We start from the raw sequence: 16,604 nt of genomic DNA, 5'->3' as shown, positions 1-16,604 counted from the left end.
AGCACTTTGTCGAAAAGTATTTGGAGACGTAAAAAAAATTGTTTACAATTAATTTTGAGATGTTATAACTGAGATACATCAAACAATAACCATTGCCAAAAAAAAAGAATGCAAAGAAAACGGCAGAGTGGACTTGTTACTAGATTTTGGTAAAAGTAAAATGAGGAAATCAAAAGTGGAAATCTTGAGTTTTTGGAAGTTTCTTATTAATATTGGATTTTCACGTTTTTTATGAACTTGGTATTAGAAATTTCTAATATATTCCACGAAAGAGAAAAAAAAGGGAAAAACGTAATTAATTTTCGGCTTTACGTTGTTGATTTTAAAATAACAAAGTTTTTATGCATTGAAGAAACTTTTCTGTTTGCATAGAAAGAATTGGTTTCCTTTTTATAGGAAATTTTCTGATTTGCTAATACAAACAAAACCTTTCTCCCAGAAAAAAGCGTTGGAAACAACACAAATTTGATGAGTTTATTTCCCGTGGTGTATACGGGCAGCAGATGATCTACTCTATACAGTATTCATTACCTTATGCTTAGATTTCGTTCGCTTGTGCCACTAATAGTTGTCACCCCAGTTTAATCATGCCAATCATATTAATCTTATTAGCTCCTGCAAGAAATTCAGGTTACATAACCTGAATCACCGAGCTTAAGCAGAAAGTTTAAGGAGGCGCCGTCAAAAAGCAGTGACTTAGAGTCAAGTAATCTGGCCATTTTTTTAGATAACCTACCGGCTCAGGTTTTATCCATGGGGTGCATATGCATAAGGTGTGATTAGCCATTTTTCTCCATGACACAAAATCATCATTCTGTTACTAAATTTTTCAAAACAGAAACAAATTCTTAACTTTCTCGCCTGGTAAAACAAATAGACAAAATAGACATTTTCTCCCCCGAACTGTCACTACAAAAAGCGTTAGTTGAGTGGAGAAAATAGGGTTAATAGGGTTAATCCCACCGCACATGTGAATAGGTAATTGCTTATTTAGATACTTATGGGCGACTAATGTATATTGTTCTTCCATTATATAACTGTTTAGACATATACATATTTACTGCACTAACGCATTTCATTTAATAAGGGAATTCACGAAGTCAAATATATACTCCGTATATTTCGTATATTTCTGAATATCCCGTATATCTTATAACTCTGTATAAGTTTGACAACTGCCACCTTGAAGAAATTGATATTTTTTACGCTAGTCCGGCAATGCAATTAGTTTTTCAATCGGACCAATATTTACCGAGCGATAAGACTTTGGAAACACGATGTTTGTAATATGCCAAAGTCTTATCGCTCGGTAAATATCAGTCCGATTGAAAAACTAATTGCATTGATAGACTCCTGAGATCAGCGTAAATCTGTTGCGTAAAAAATATAATTTTCTTCCAGGTGGCAGTTGTCAAACTTATACAGAGTTATAAGATATACGAGATACACCACAGCCCTGCTACTAGCATGAACATAAAAAATATTTGGAGGCTGATGAAATGACAGTAGGCACTGCGTTTCTTTTGCAAAGATTTATAAATGACTTCGATGTGTGAGTTAATACATACAATACAAACAATCGTAAGCGGTAGCTCTTATCACTAAAGCCCAAATAAATCGTAATCGGTAGCTCTTATCACTAAAGCCTTCAAATTTGGCACTTGTCAATTCAGTGTTCATGCTAGTTGCAGTGCTGTGGATATACAGAAATACACGAAATATATACGGAGTATATTTCTGTATATTTGACTTCGTGAATTCCTTTAATATAAAGCAGATCTCAGCAGGTTTCGACACTTGCATTATATTTACTATATGCCATATAGACGGCTGATTGTCTAGTGAAGTGACTACACAAATACTGAATTATTTGAATGTAATAAATACGATTTTGTTTTATAATTAAATCAATATTCCATCATTTATGTGACGAGCTATTAATTAGCGTAGCTAAAGCAAATCGCGTCACAATTCATTACCGTCTTCATAGGTTCTACACCAGTTATTCTTCTTTGATTCATAATATTCATAGCAGAATTTATACATTTCAATTAACTTTCGACAATGGTCGACTGGAAACGATACAAAATGTTCACTAAATTTAACAATATTATGAATGATTATTTCGAAACGGGTTTCAAAATTCATTCTTTAATTATACAATATTAATGACTTTGCGTCAATGGGTGGCGGTAATAATGCCTTTTGAAGCGTAATTTTCTGTCGAAATTATTTTGTTGACTCGTAAAGATGTTAAACAAATTAAAATACAGGCAGCAGTGCTTATTGAAATTTTTCGAACACAATAATTTGATTGTAGTTGACCTAAAGGTAATTTCTAGGTAGTTCAAGGAGATGAACAAGACATTCAACGTTTAATAAGAGGCGCCAACAAGTATTGGTAATTCCAGAAAAGTTTCATTTATTGAAAACAGAACCTTTCATAAAACCTCGATTTCAGTAGTTTTTCTATCGGATCTATTACCCCATTTGATCTGTGTATTTTCAAGAGATTGATTTCTTAGTTATTTACATGAAAAATGATAACTTTTAAAAAGCCCAGTTTTACTGTGAACATTGTTGATTCGAGGCGAAGCCGATGTCAACAATCACACGCAAATCGTGACTTTTCATTTTTACCCAGACTTTTGTAATGGATTAATTATCTTGTTTTCCCCAGTATTGTAATAAGTCATTTTTGGACCCTAAGGAAATTAAAACATTTATATATTTCTCGCTTAAAAATCGCAAAAATGAGTTAGCGACAGACTAACCAATATTCATTCTTTTCAAAGGTAAAGCTACAATTTCATTGAAGAAAGAAAAAATCAAAATAAATGACCGACACTATGAGACTCTTCTTGAAAAATAAAACAATTGAAAAGAAATTTGTTTGAAAAAAAACTGTTTTTATCAGGCAGCCAAGACATTCTTATAATAATTAGTACTGTAGCTTTAGTACAGTCACAGCTAAAAACTTTTTCTTCATTGGAAAGAAATATGACTAATGTTTCGTTGTAAATAAACCATAAGTATTAACGTATTTGTTTCACGTACTTATACAGCGACTCGTACATTTATCACAGTCGACAGTCATTTATTCAATGTTTAATTAAATTGTTCAATTCAACACGCTGGTGGACGTTATTCATTTAAATTCTAGTAAAGCTACAACAATCATTCTTGATTTAATGTCTTGATTCCAGCAAAATGGTTGTACACTTCTGTGCCAATAATTATTGTTACGTTGCTTTTTCCTTAACTTAATTGGGTAATTTGTATTTTTTGCATAAATCTGTGATAGAACGTGGCACATATAAAAAATAGCGCAAATTGTAGCTTTGTATTCATAGCAAGTCGATGGAACAATAAAAAAAAACAAAGACAAACATACCAGAAGAATGAAAATTCACTTTTTTGATTATTGAAGTGGCGTTTTACACACGCAAATTATGTGGCCGAACGGGCCAAACTCTAATGCGGCTCACATATTGATTGCACAGGTTATTTTCGTATTGGAAAAACCGTTTTCGGTGCACATTTCCAATAATTTGTTGGATTTTAGTTTAGGAAAAACGTAAATTCAGTAAAATTACGGAGAGATAATATTCAGCCCTCAGTGTTCAACCGCAAAGGCCCTTATTTAGTAAAAAGTTTACATTAACTATGCTGCATGTGTGTAGATTTTCATGCAAAAAATAAACATTCCCAAAATACACACTGATTGTTTGCCGTTGCAGGAATACGCACAAAAAAAGAGTCGAATAATAATTGGTTTCTCGTTCGGTTTTATATACGTGGAGTTTCGAAATTTAATTTCGTATTCGAGATAGAAGTTGTGCACAACGTACACATTGCATTTGAGTAAATATCATGTTACATTTTGGTATTACGTTACAATTTAGTATTATGTAACATTATCAAATTAGGTACGGCAAATTGTTGATTAAGAGGGAAAATTGATAGGCCGCAAACTTAGTGCTGCCAAGCATGTTTGAGTCTTTTTCTGTTTCGTCGAATTAGACTGTAAAGTTTTGTTGAAATTAGTTTGTTGAGACTGCAGTGTATAATAAGCCTGAATGGTAAATAACTTGCAGCTTAGCAAATATTGTCATTTACATTTAGATCATCATCGAAAACAGTAGATCGTCAAATTTCGATTGGGTCATCAAGTGAAGTCTGCATTCTAAATAACCCATCAACGTTCAAAGCTTTGCGGATGAATAAGATTCAAACCAGCATGGTCACAATCGCATTAGATCTGGTGGCTTTTCGAAAAATTTAATTTTGTCCGATTCGGATTAGCCTCAGTTCGAGTTTATAAGAGGTGTCTCTACCATTCCATCCAAAATACATATCGCATCGAAACCTATACATAGTTTATGTATGATACTGAGCAGTGTACGCACGGTATTAGTTCGTATAAATAAATAATTTCTCTTGTTCACAATCAAAGTGAACAAAGTGGGAGCCAGTAATGGTGGTAGGTGGTAAATGAAATTTTGATTAAGTTGTGTTGTCAAAGAGTTGATTAAAAATATCTGATGCGTGATCAATGGTGGACATCAATATAATATGCAAGCATGCTGTTCAATAATTTAAGTTTGTAATAAAAAAAATTGTCGCAGGGACATCAAAAAACATAGCTAACGCCGACCCGTACGAAACACCTATTCGTATCAAAAGCCTTTACTGTGAAACTCTTCATTTCTTTTACTTCATTCTCTACTGAAAAGCTATTCGCCCTTTAAAATCACTTACATTATCTTTCTTTGCCTTGTTAGCATATACAAATAAATTGCCGGAGGCAATATAGACAGCCCCGTACGAAGTCAACTTTCATAAATTCCTATTTAAACAGCTATAAATAAACATTTCACAGATGAATATGCTATTATATAGCTCTATATGCCTGTATATAGCTCAATATAGGTGAATATAGATATATATATAGATGTCCATATATGGAATGCCTGAAACAACCCACACACATAACAAATTATTTCCATGTTAACAGAAACACTCTAAGTACCATTTTTCCCAATATATATCACTTTTATTAAAATCCAATATGGCCACCGGCAGCCATTTTGTTAGAAGACCGGAAATTTTACCGACGCTTTACATTCGTTAATACCTTTCAAACAAAAAAAAAATCATGAAATTCGATCAAAATTTACTCGAGATATTGAAAATACTCCACGTTCACTGTACGGCCGAGTAGCCAGATAAGAGCTCACTCCAAGAGACCTAGCTCACGCTCCGGAGAACATAATTTCAAAAACTTTTTTTTTTCTCTCATTGGTACGGTCAATACCTATCTAATAAAGCTAAAACAGACGAAATATGTTCAAATGTTGCCGACCTACAAGCAAAAACTGCTTGCCGCCCTGTGCCTGTTTCACACCAAGGGGTCTAACTCACAAGTCGGTCATCCGATTTCCATAAACTTTTTTTTTGTCGATCGGTATTGTAAATACCTTTTATTTGACGTATCACTTACAAGTGTAACGTTTAAATGTCCGGAGATATCTTCGAAAAACCGTAAAGCACTTATTGGGCCACAGCTCGGGAGGGGTCGATCCAAAATCACTCATCTTCGAACTTAGCCTGTCTTTTGACATTACCAAACGGAGAAAAAAAGAATTTTCAAAATCGGATGCGTTTTACTCAAGTTATCGTGCAGACAGACGGACATTTTTTTTCACTGATTTGGCATCTCTAGACAACCACAATAGGTTTCCCCTTACTCAGGGAGTCCAATTCGACGTGTTACAAACGTGTGCGTAAACCTATAAGACCCCAGTACTTCGTACGGGTCTAAAAATTATAATCGGATGAAGTATAGACATCATTCACTACTATAGAATGCTGTTTTCATGTAGATACCTTTTTCTATAATATTCAGTGGCTCACTAATTTGACACAATTTTTATTATTATCATACGATGACGCGTTAAGCATAAGCATATTCAGAGTTTTTAGACCCGTACGAAGTACTGGGGTCTTATGGGTTTACGCATACGTTTGTAACACGTCGAATTGGACTCCCTGAGTAAGGGGAAACCTATTGTGGTTGTCTAGAGATGCCAAATCCGCGAAAAAAAAAATGTCCGTCTGTCCGTCTGTCCGTCTGTCTGCACGATAACTTGAGTAAAACGCATCCGATTTTGAAAATTCTTTTTTTTCCCGTTTGGTAATGTCAAAAGACAGGCTAAGTTCGAAGATGAGTGATTTTGGATCGACCCCTCCCGAGCTGTGGCCCAATAAGTGCTTTACGGTTTTTCGAAGATATCTCCGGACATTTAAACGTTAAACTTGTAAGTGATACGTCAAATAAAAGGTATTTACAATACCGATCGACAAAAAAAAAGTTTATGGAAATCGGATGACCGACTCGTGAGTTAGACCCCTTGGTGTGGAACAGGCACAGGGCGGCAAGCAGTTTTTGCTTGTAGGTCGGCCACATTTGAACATATTCGTCTGTTTTAGCTTTATTAGATAGGTATTGACCGTACCAATCAGGGGAAAAAAAATTTATGAAATTATGTTCTCCGGAGCGTGAGCTAGGTCTCTTGGAGTGAGCTCTTATCTGGCTACTCGGAAGTACAGTGAACGTGGTGTATTTTGACAATATCTCGAGTAAATTTTGACCGAATTTCATGAATTTTTTTTTGTTTGAAAGGTATTAACGAATGTAAAGCGTCGGTACTATTTCCGGTCTCCTAACAAAATGGCTGCCGGCGGCCATATTGGATTTTAGTAAAATAGAAATATCTTGGGAAAAATGATACTTAGAGAGTTTCTGTTAACATGGAAATAATTTGTTATGTGTGTGGGGTTTCAGGGATTCCATATACGGACATCTATATATACCTATATACAGCTATATTGAGCTATATACAGGCATATAGAGCTATATAATAGCATATATTTATCTGTGAAATGTTTATTTATAGTGAAATATAGTTAAATATAGCGGTATATAGCTGTTTAAATAGGAATTTATGAAATTTGTCTTCGTACGGGGCTGTCTATATTGCCTCCGGCAATTTAGTTGTATATGATAACAAGGCAAAGAGTGGATAATGCAAGTGATTTTAAAGGGAGAATAGTTTTTCAGCAGAGAAGAAAATGAAGTAAGAGAAATGAAGAGTTTCACATTAAAGGCTTTTGATACGAATAGGTGTTTCGTACGGGTCGGCGTTAGCTATGTTTTTTTAAACTTTCGCGAACTGTAAATTTGAAAATATAACAAAAGCTTGGACGGATAAATTGAATACTAATCAATGAAGACTCTTCATTGAAGAGGCAGACCAAAGAAATATTCCTCTAACAGATATTTTTCATTGTATTATTGTATAATATTCAACCGTTCTCGGATCAATGTGGACGATATCAAGGACCTACTGCGATAACCCGAGATCCGAGATAAGTGACATTTTACCATTCTTGTAGTTTTATATAACAAGCGTCTGACGATTTGCTGACACTACTGCAAGGCACACGTTTACTTTCCATTCGAGAATCATTCAAAACTAATTACGAAAGACGCAATTGCGTCTTTTTCAACAATACTTCAAGTTATACTATTTTATGGGTAGACTGAATTGGACAAATTGATTTTTATGGATTACTTATAAGCATGGACAAACACTTTGCCCTTACTTAACGCTACGAATTGCCGAGGGGGAAACTACGCTAGCAAATACTGGGACAGGTGATATTGGCTATTGTTGCCAATAGTAGGAAATGGTGGGCAAATAGAAGGAAATAGTGCGTCAATAGTCACCAATAACAAATAGATGGAACAAGATTCTCTCGCGTAAATTCCCCCTCGCGAATTTCAAATGTTACCGAAGACACTTTCAACCCAATAGCTCAATGTACTTCGCACGGGTCTAAAATTAAATTTGAATTACATTGGTTTCACAAAAAAAATTATTTAAAGCCACGGATATCATAAACTTTCCGCTTAGCACAACTCAAAGATTTCTTTTTATTCATTTTTGTGTAGCTGAAATTACATAGATTAAACACGTTTTACATTTTATTATCTAGCATTTAAATTCTACGGTACCGGCATAAAAAATAAACAAAACCATCGGCATGTAAGCATATTATAAAGGCATGAACATGAACAGTCATACGTTTCGTAAATTCGAGGTTTTTTCAGATATTTTTGTCATACAAAATATAGTATTTGAAAACATACAAGATGTGTTAAAATTAAAGATGAGGGCTACTGATTTCATCATCAAAAAACCTTAAAACTACACTTCACAAACCAAACGTTTACGTTCACATATTAAGCTCATGATAATTTTCTGTAATTCTAGTACTTTAAACAATATTTCCGCATTTTCCCAATATATTTCTAATTGATTGGTTGCGTGTAATGTCCATCGGGTCTATTAAAGTTTGGATCATTTCATTTCGCCACATATTTACTGTTGGTGAATGTGTATGTACGTGCAAACAAACATGTATCACAGGCTAAGGCTATACATCAATAGTGAACTGCTGATGCAGTTTTAAATTTCAATCTGTGGGAAACTCATTGCAGCACAAAATCTAACTCGTGTGCATTGTTCAGACGTGTGAGAGCAGTTGAAAAATAATGTTGGAGGCAATAGCCGAAATTTAATTATCGTTGCAAGTTTGTGTTAAATGAATCATTAAATGGGGGGATGGGGGTAGATTGTGATTTCCTTTTATAACTAAAGGTTGATGTTGACAACTGGAATATTATCCATCTCCATGCATAGTACAATGGAAAGTCGACTTATAATTTCCAACATTTTTAGTCAAATTATAATCATAGGTGAAAGTCAATATCTCTCCAATATCAAAAAATATGTCTTTTTTTGAATAATAAAACTAAATATTTAGGCTTCCGATCAAAGTGTGGAAAAAAAATCGTACGGCATGGGTCATCAATGGTGCTAGGTCCAAACGAAACATATACCTAATGCAGGAAAATGTTTAACTTATAGAAATTCGCAATAGCGCAATTAGATCAACCCATACGATTCACTGTCTGTTATGAACTCGTACGATTCCATAGCTCAATTTCAAGTGTTACACAAACTTTGAATCTATTACTTTTGTGGTTGTGTCGTATGTTTGATGCAAAATCTTGTACTTCGTTAGTTCTAACGTATAGTTTGATTTATATGTTAGACAACACCAGCCGCTCTATATATCGTTGTCGATAACAAATGACTAACTGTTCCTGTTGACTTTCTACATTCATGTTCACTTGTGTTTAGCTACATTTATCGTCATAGGTTTTTTTTTAACATTTACAGTAAAGTTTCCCCTCGTCGTAAAGTAGTTAAGTTCAAATGTTGACTTGATTGTCATCCATACACATCACAAAGAAAAAACGCAACCAACAATCACCTTTCTAAAACCTTGGCAAGTCTAAATGTATGTAAAATGGAATAAAAAGTTAAATCCAAAGTATAGTTTGGATGCCACAGAAGGATTTTTATGTACATTGTACCTGCATTGTATGTATGTTTTCAAAATATTCGCAAAAAAAAAGAAGAATGGTAGTTGAGGCATTGTGTGTTATGTGGGACAAAGAACGTGGAAAATTACACAAAAATTTATTCTGGGATGAAGCAAAGAAAAAAAAATCGTGAGCGATGCAATAAAAGTGATGAAAAAAGATAAAATAATTTATAATTACAAAATATTCATTTAAAAAAAATCGAGCATTTTTCATTACAACAAAATGCTGCACCATGCACCAAACAACAACTCCTTCAGTTCTTTGAACTTCAAAATAATAATGAAATTTTCTAGACAACTTAAATTAACTTTTAATTCGTATAAGCCGTATACTGAATACTTTGTCGAATACATGGATAAGGTATTCAGTATGGTTATGTTAGCAATTTTCATAGTTTAATTGCAATTTTTTTTTTCTTCAAAACAATGTGAAAATCTTGTAATTAAAAAAACTACAGCGTGGAACTAAACTTTTAATTTTTTGAGATCAAGGTAAATGGTTAAACCCAAAGTGCACCGTACCGTAGTTTCGTTCGTCTACCTATGTACACCACCTATATATGCGGGCAATATGCTTTCATGTCATTATGTCTTCATTCATGAAGCAATGATCATAAAATCTTTAACAAAAAATTACGAATTCATCTTCGTAACGAAACTGTAGGTGAATGTGAACGAATTATGTCTAGTAAATGCAATATAGCCAATTGTAATAATCGAAATTTAGCAAAACCAATATTGATACACTTCAGTAATTAAATTGATTTCCTTTTCGTGCACGCTATGTGTACCAACGATGGTATGTGCAGTGCACGTATACAAATGCTTTGAATTCGGAAATGTTATGGTTTTGTAATGCCATTAATATTCAGCAGAAAGGATGGATAAGAAGTGCAACAGTTGTATGAAGGTCGTTGATTCAAAGGATGTGTATCAGGTCAATGAATTGAACAAATTTAATATTATTTGAGTGCTTACAGTCTACATTATGCAAATATGGAGCAATTTTAGAGTTCGGTAAACTATATAGATAGACTGATTTGATAGAAAAACTTATTATTAAGAGAACTGTCTGGTAAATGAATTTCATAGAAAAATGGTTTAATTTTCGTTCAACAAATATTCTGATAATGCCCGGTTCGTGAGAAAATGAGGAAAAATTATTCCAACATGAAATTCGATTTGCATTCTCACTATCAGAATTTGGTACTTGCGGAGCTTTAAGCTTAAAGTTTTTCGTTGTTGTCTTTCTGTCTATGTCTACACCATCGCATTTATTCTTGCAGTTATTTAAACTAGGCCCCACCTCTTGGGTGGGTCAGGTCCCTTGACTGTTTTTTTTTCTATAATTCCAGCCTTAGTTTTCTAACCATTTTTAAATGAGGTGGTGTTTTTGAGATCACAAAATTTCTTTTAAGAACGCGATTTCACGCAAAAATTGTCGTATATCGCAGATTACCAGTCCAATAAAGTCCAATGTTCGAATTTAACCACATGAATTACGATACTGGTCGAAAACACTTAATATTTTCAAATCTGCGATTTTCGAAGCCTCTGAGAATTACTCGAGTTATCGTGTTATCAAGCAAGCAAGATTGTTCTAGACTTCTAGATTGTTCGACCAGAAATCCAGATTCACTTACTCGTCGAATAATTTTTTTTTCTGGAAATCCGTTGCAAAAATGTCGCGGTAACAAGTTGTGTTTACAATTATACTCCAACCTCACTACTCCAATATTATCCATCTACGAACTTAAAATCGGGTAAAAATTACTTAAGTTATCACGATAACAAGGAAAAGCGTCTGAGTATAATTTGGCGTATTTCCTGCCTACCTCTTGAAAAAATATAACTCGTGTGAATTACGGCCCTCGCTTCGCTCTGGCCACAAAGTTCACACTCGTTCAAACATTTTAGGAACGAAAAAAATTCTTTTAAGAATACGGATTTCACGCAAAAATTGTCGTATATCCCAGATTACTAGTCCAATTAAATTCCAATGTTCGAGTTTAACCACATGAATTACGCTACTGGTCGAAATTGATTTTTGAAGCCTCTGTCAATTAAAACAAAAATTTTTAAAATCGGGTAAAAATTACTCAAGTTATCGCGCGGTAACAAGAGAAAGCGTCTGTGTAGAATTTCTCCCATCTCGTTGTTCGAACATTATCCATCTGCAAACTCAGCCTCAAGATTTTCAATCTTCGTCGATTAAGACAAAATCTTTGAAAATCGGATAAGAATTATGGAAGTTATCGCGGTAACAAGTCAAAAAATCTCTTGAGAATTACTCCCATCTCATTACTCCAATATTGCCCATCTACGAACTTAACCTCATGATTTTCATTCTCCGTCGATTAAAACCAAAATTTTGCAAATCGGTAAAGAATTACTCGAGCTATCGAGTCCACAAGGAAAAGCGTCTGTGTAGAATTTCTCCCATCTTGTTGTTCTAACATTATCCATCTGCAAACTCAACCTCAAGAATTTGAATCTTCGTCGAATAACACAAAAAATTTGAAAATCTGATAAGAATTAGGGAAGTTATCGCAGTAACAAGGAATAAAATTCTCTTGAGAATTACTCCCATCTCATTATCCCAATATTGCCCATCTACGAACTTAACCTCAAGATTTTCATTCTCCGTCGATTAAAACCAAAATTTTGTAAATCGGTAAAGAATTACTCGAGTTATCGAGTCCACAAGTGTACGGACGTTTTCTGTATTTAACGTTTTTTGCCAATGTAGAACATTTTCAAAATATCAAAGTGAACTTAGCGTTACGGACATTTAAGGGTATTTTCTTTCATAAGACCCTGACTTTCAGTCAAGGGAATAACATTGAGGGTTGCACGTTGTTCCGAACAAGCGAATCCATGTTGATATAAAAAGAATTCTCTCACTGTGTTCATCGCGTGTTGTTTTCGTAAGTATATTTGTAAGATGGGACAACAATTTTTTGTTCTGATGTGAGAATTGGTTTTACCTGTTCTTGTGTCGAATGTCTTACGTAAAAACCCACTTTGTAGAGTTCCTGTTTTTTGGTTGTTAATGCAATGTAGCAAAACTTTTGTGGAAGAATCATTTTTTGCAGAATAATTTATGGCTGCAAGATTGTTTACTTTTATAAAATGTTGAAAAGACAAATAACATTCGAACCCTTTCTTCCTTCATCATTAAAACTAATAAACTGTTCTCCTAGTAGATCAAACAGCTAGTACTGGGTGACCCAGTCTGGGTCTGTCTCACAGCTTACATGTAAAAATAAAAACGGTTGAGACGAACGTTCAATTCAAAATTTCCAGCTTTGATGCCATTTTACTCAAACGAAAGTGAAAATGTTGTCATTTAACTGCGACATCATTCGTGTGTAGCGTCCCAAAACTAATTTAAAACCGTGTAAACATGTCGGTAATCAAAGGATCTCAGAAGGTGGTAGCAAAATCAGCAAAATTCGTAAAATAATTATCGTGATCTGAGCCCATCACTTACCTTGCGAGGTTTTCTCTACAGCCAAGGACAGTCAAAAAAGTGTATTTTTATGATTTTCGTGTTTATCGATTTCAGCTGTTTTAACAATACAAATTACAATGGCAAAACAACTGAAATCGATGAAACACGTATAGAATAAAAATGCACTTTTTTGACTGGCCCAGGCTGTAATGTTAAAACTAATGAAGTAAAAGATTTTCTACTAGTCTGTTGAATTTACTTACACTAAAAAGACTGGAAGGATCGAAAGGGCTGAAAGACTCAGTAATTGTACTGGCTGTTCATACCAATACATTCATTTAACAAAATGAGGGAACTACAATGATCATTGATTTTGACCAATTTGATTACACGTTCCGTTGATTTCACCTTGAACTTTTCTTCTACCAAATGAAGTTTATTTATTCTTTCTGTTCATCATGTACTCAAATTATATATGTAGTTTATACGACCGCTACCAGATGGTAAACTGTTGATGTTCTTCTTCAAATAAAAGTTTTGTCTTAATCAAATTGTTGGAGAACCTTTTCTCAATAGCCATGTAATACCTGAACTTTATGCCTGTTCATATTTAAATCGATTCTGTGTCATTATTACACACTTATGTATATTAAGCAAACTTTTGTAGAAACTTTGAAAATCATGAGCTAAAATTGATATTCTTTTATTGACACAATTCCATCCCAAAAAGAAAAGAGTAGATATAAGTAATGTCGTCGATTTATATACCAGTGAAATTTTCAATAATCTTTTATTGACATTGATGTAATGGAAGATAATAAAATTCAACTGAGCGATTACTAACATTTTTAACACAAAAAAAATGAAATCTTTGCATGCACAGCTTGTTAGTTTAAGTTGAAAATTTAAATTTTTGTTACATCCACACGAAATCGAAAAAAAAGTTTTTTTTATTTGACTGTCTCTTCCGTTCATCCATTTATAATAGCCGTTGTATTTGCATAATATTTACTTGGAAGTTCGCAAAATTCTTTCATTATTCAGTGCTAATATCATAAACTAACCAATCAAACAGATAAAAAAAAATTATGCCGAAAAATACAATCAAAAGAAGTTGTGATTAAAGTTAACATCTACAGTGAAAGAACTGAAAAATCCAACTCACTTGCGGTTTAGACCTTGCTGTTTGAATTAGCACTAAAATCGATATCAACTTAAAAATCATGTCGAATTGCAATTTTTTCACCAACTTCACACTTCAATAATTTAACAGAAATGAATATAAAATAACAACTTTCGGTACAACGAATTTTATTACACTGGATCACGCCACGGTATATAAATGCTACGCGCTCGAATGATCAACTCGCACTGAATTTTACTTTGCTGATTCTTATTCTATGCTTGTTGACTAGTAAGATCATTTTTGTTTATAAGGTCATATCTACCTGGTGGCAGGTGAGTTCGCATTAATACCTTCATCATACGAATACATACTCAAAAGAAGAAAAAAAAATGAAGATAAAAATAATTTCCGCTTCTTATGAATGAGTGAATGAATTTAATTTTTATTAAGTTAAAATTGTTTTGCTAACAACTCCGTAGAGAAAAAATATTTTAATTTAACAATTATAGCTGGTAGCAATTAGCAGACTTTTATGAATAATATTAAAAAGACGGTTATTTAAAATGACGATTGACTTTAATTGACTTTGGTTCTCGATTCAAATATTCAATGTAAGTACAATAACAGATTCTGGTAGCTGTTGCGACTATTAAAGGGAATTATAAGGCATTTTGCAACGCATTGAGCAATGACCGCAATATAAATTCAACTATAAACTAACGTACTATCGATCATCGTTAAAAATGCATCAGTTAACATTCAACCTTATCATGTACAAAAAAAACCTTGGATTAATCGCTACTTTCTCAATGCAAACGTAACAACACACACTAGTAACTAACAACAGAAAATTGGATCTTTACGTTTTTAGTACGGCTATTGCTCGAAAGGGACGAATAGAATATGCGCCCCAGTCAGTGTTTTCTTAGATTATTTATAAGGAACCTTTTGTTAAAACTTGGGAAGTAAGAGACTTTTTCATACATAGGACCCGAAAAGTGCGACTTCACCATACAGGCTATACAACTACACTTGTCGAAAAATAGTAGCCGAAACAAAAATCATCCGAGAATAGTCAATATGTAACAGAACATTTTGGCAGAGGGCAAATTGCTAAGTCAACTCTCGCATAGGACACGTAGCAAAATCCATTACATACTTCAGGATAAAAATGGAAAGTCTCGCTTTTGAGCGGAAGATATTTAAAATTTCGGTAAATTTCAGAGAAGCATGACATCCGGTGTTCGCAACTATTTTATTCATGTTCAACGTAAAAATGAGGTACAGTTCACTCACTAGAGTCGTCTCAACACTAGTCCTGATAAGAAAACTTCTTTAGCTTATATTTATCTCATCCGCAAGTGCAAGGAATGTTTTTTTTCTTTTAACGGATTTTATTTGATTTTAATAAGAACAACCCACCCACATTTAACAAAAATCTAGTACTTCAAAGCCAACACAGTGGCGTACAAAATGTATGTTTCAAACAAACATCGAATCAGCACAAAATTTCGAAGGCGTAATTTCGTTGCAAATACATTATTAGCCTAAACATTACTGAGTCTGAATTCTGCATAAAATGAATATCTGATACGTAGATATTAAGTTGTCATGTCAGAAAAAAGATTCTAAATAAAGAGATAATTTTGCATTGGTAAATCCCAATGCTAAACTTGTTTCGGACAGTATGTTTGTTCAAATAAATCTGACATGGAGCTGCTGCTTTTTTTTATAGAATTCAAGTTTCCGATTTATTATATTTGTATAAATAGGACGTTTTTTTCCACTGGTTGTCCACTGTTAGTATTTATATTCGTACGAAATTGTGTTAGGATGATGTTGTGATGTTTTTGGTGAATAAAATTACTTTCAATTAAACTTGAAATTAACTCAAAGTAATTGAAATTAAACGATGTACTGCACAGATTGCAATTCCTACATTTTCCAACAACTAAATCGCACCGAATCTGGCAATGTCCTTGCTCGTTCAGGTTTCTATAGCTTATTGCCTTCGTGTTTAATTACCATTCAACCACAACAATTCTACAATATTATATTGAGAGTGTATTCATATTGAACACGCCTGACCAATACACACTTATGTATTGATTTAATTGATGGTCATTGATTTAACATTACTTAAAGGATTTCAAAATGTATCTCCATCTAAGAAGACATATAGATAACACACAGTAACATTACGTAATTGTTGTACATGCTCATTTTACAATGTAACATTGCTCCCGGGTCATAAGTGACTGAAACTTATAATTCGAAAGAAAATTTCATTAGGGGAAACATTTTAAAGTTGGAAAATTTAATTGGCAACGAACAATTGAAGTTCACAGAAGACGAAGGAAATTAAAAAAGAAAACAAAAATGAATGAAGCTCGTAATTGCTACTATAGTTTGAAGGTGCTTAACCTAAATGATTCTACATTGCATTATTCCATCCTTTAGTTATTTAATTTTCTCCAATACTTTTTTATTAGTCCTTCCCGAAGA

General features: G+C 33.6%; 1 protein-coding gene and 1 long non-coding RNA gene across 2 annotated transcripts in view; one reads left to right on the top strand and one right to left on the bottom strand.

The window, feature by feature from the left end:
* The window catches only part of LOC119079599, a 31,439-nt gene extending 16,964 nt beyond the window's left edge, over positions 1 to 14,475 (bottom strand). The window contains exon 1 of the mRNA XM_037187592.1: positions 14,139 to 14,475. Within this exon, the coding sequence (XP_037043487.1) occupies positions 14,139 to 14,198 (60 nt within the window). The 5' untranslated portion in view covers positions 14,199 to 14,475. The remainder of the gene's footprint in view (positions 1 to 14,138) is intronic.
* LOC119079600 lies at positions 1,083 to 12,733 on the top strand. Its single transcript, XR_005088194.1, has 3 exons — positions 1,083 to 1,210; positions 10,223 to 10,228; positions 12,723 to 12,733. It is a non-coding gene; the product is annotated as an uncharacterized LOC119079600 (long non-coding RNA).
* Positions 14,476 to 16,604: the final 2,129 nt, after the last annotated feature.

This window comes from Bradysia coprophila, unplaced genomic scaffold (assembly GCF_014529535.1).
Source record: "Bradysia coprophila strain Holo2 unplaced genomic scaffold, BU_Bcop_v1 contig_324, whole genome shotgun sequence".
Classification (NCBI taxonomy): Eukaryota; Metazoa; Arthropoda; class Insecta; order Diptera; family Sciaridae; genus Bradysia; species Bradysia coprophila.
This window is presented reverse-complemented; position numbering and strand designations above follow the sequence as displayed.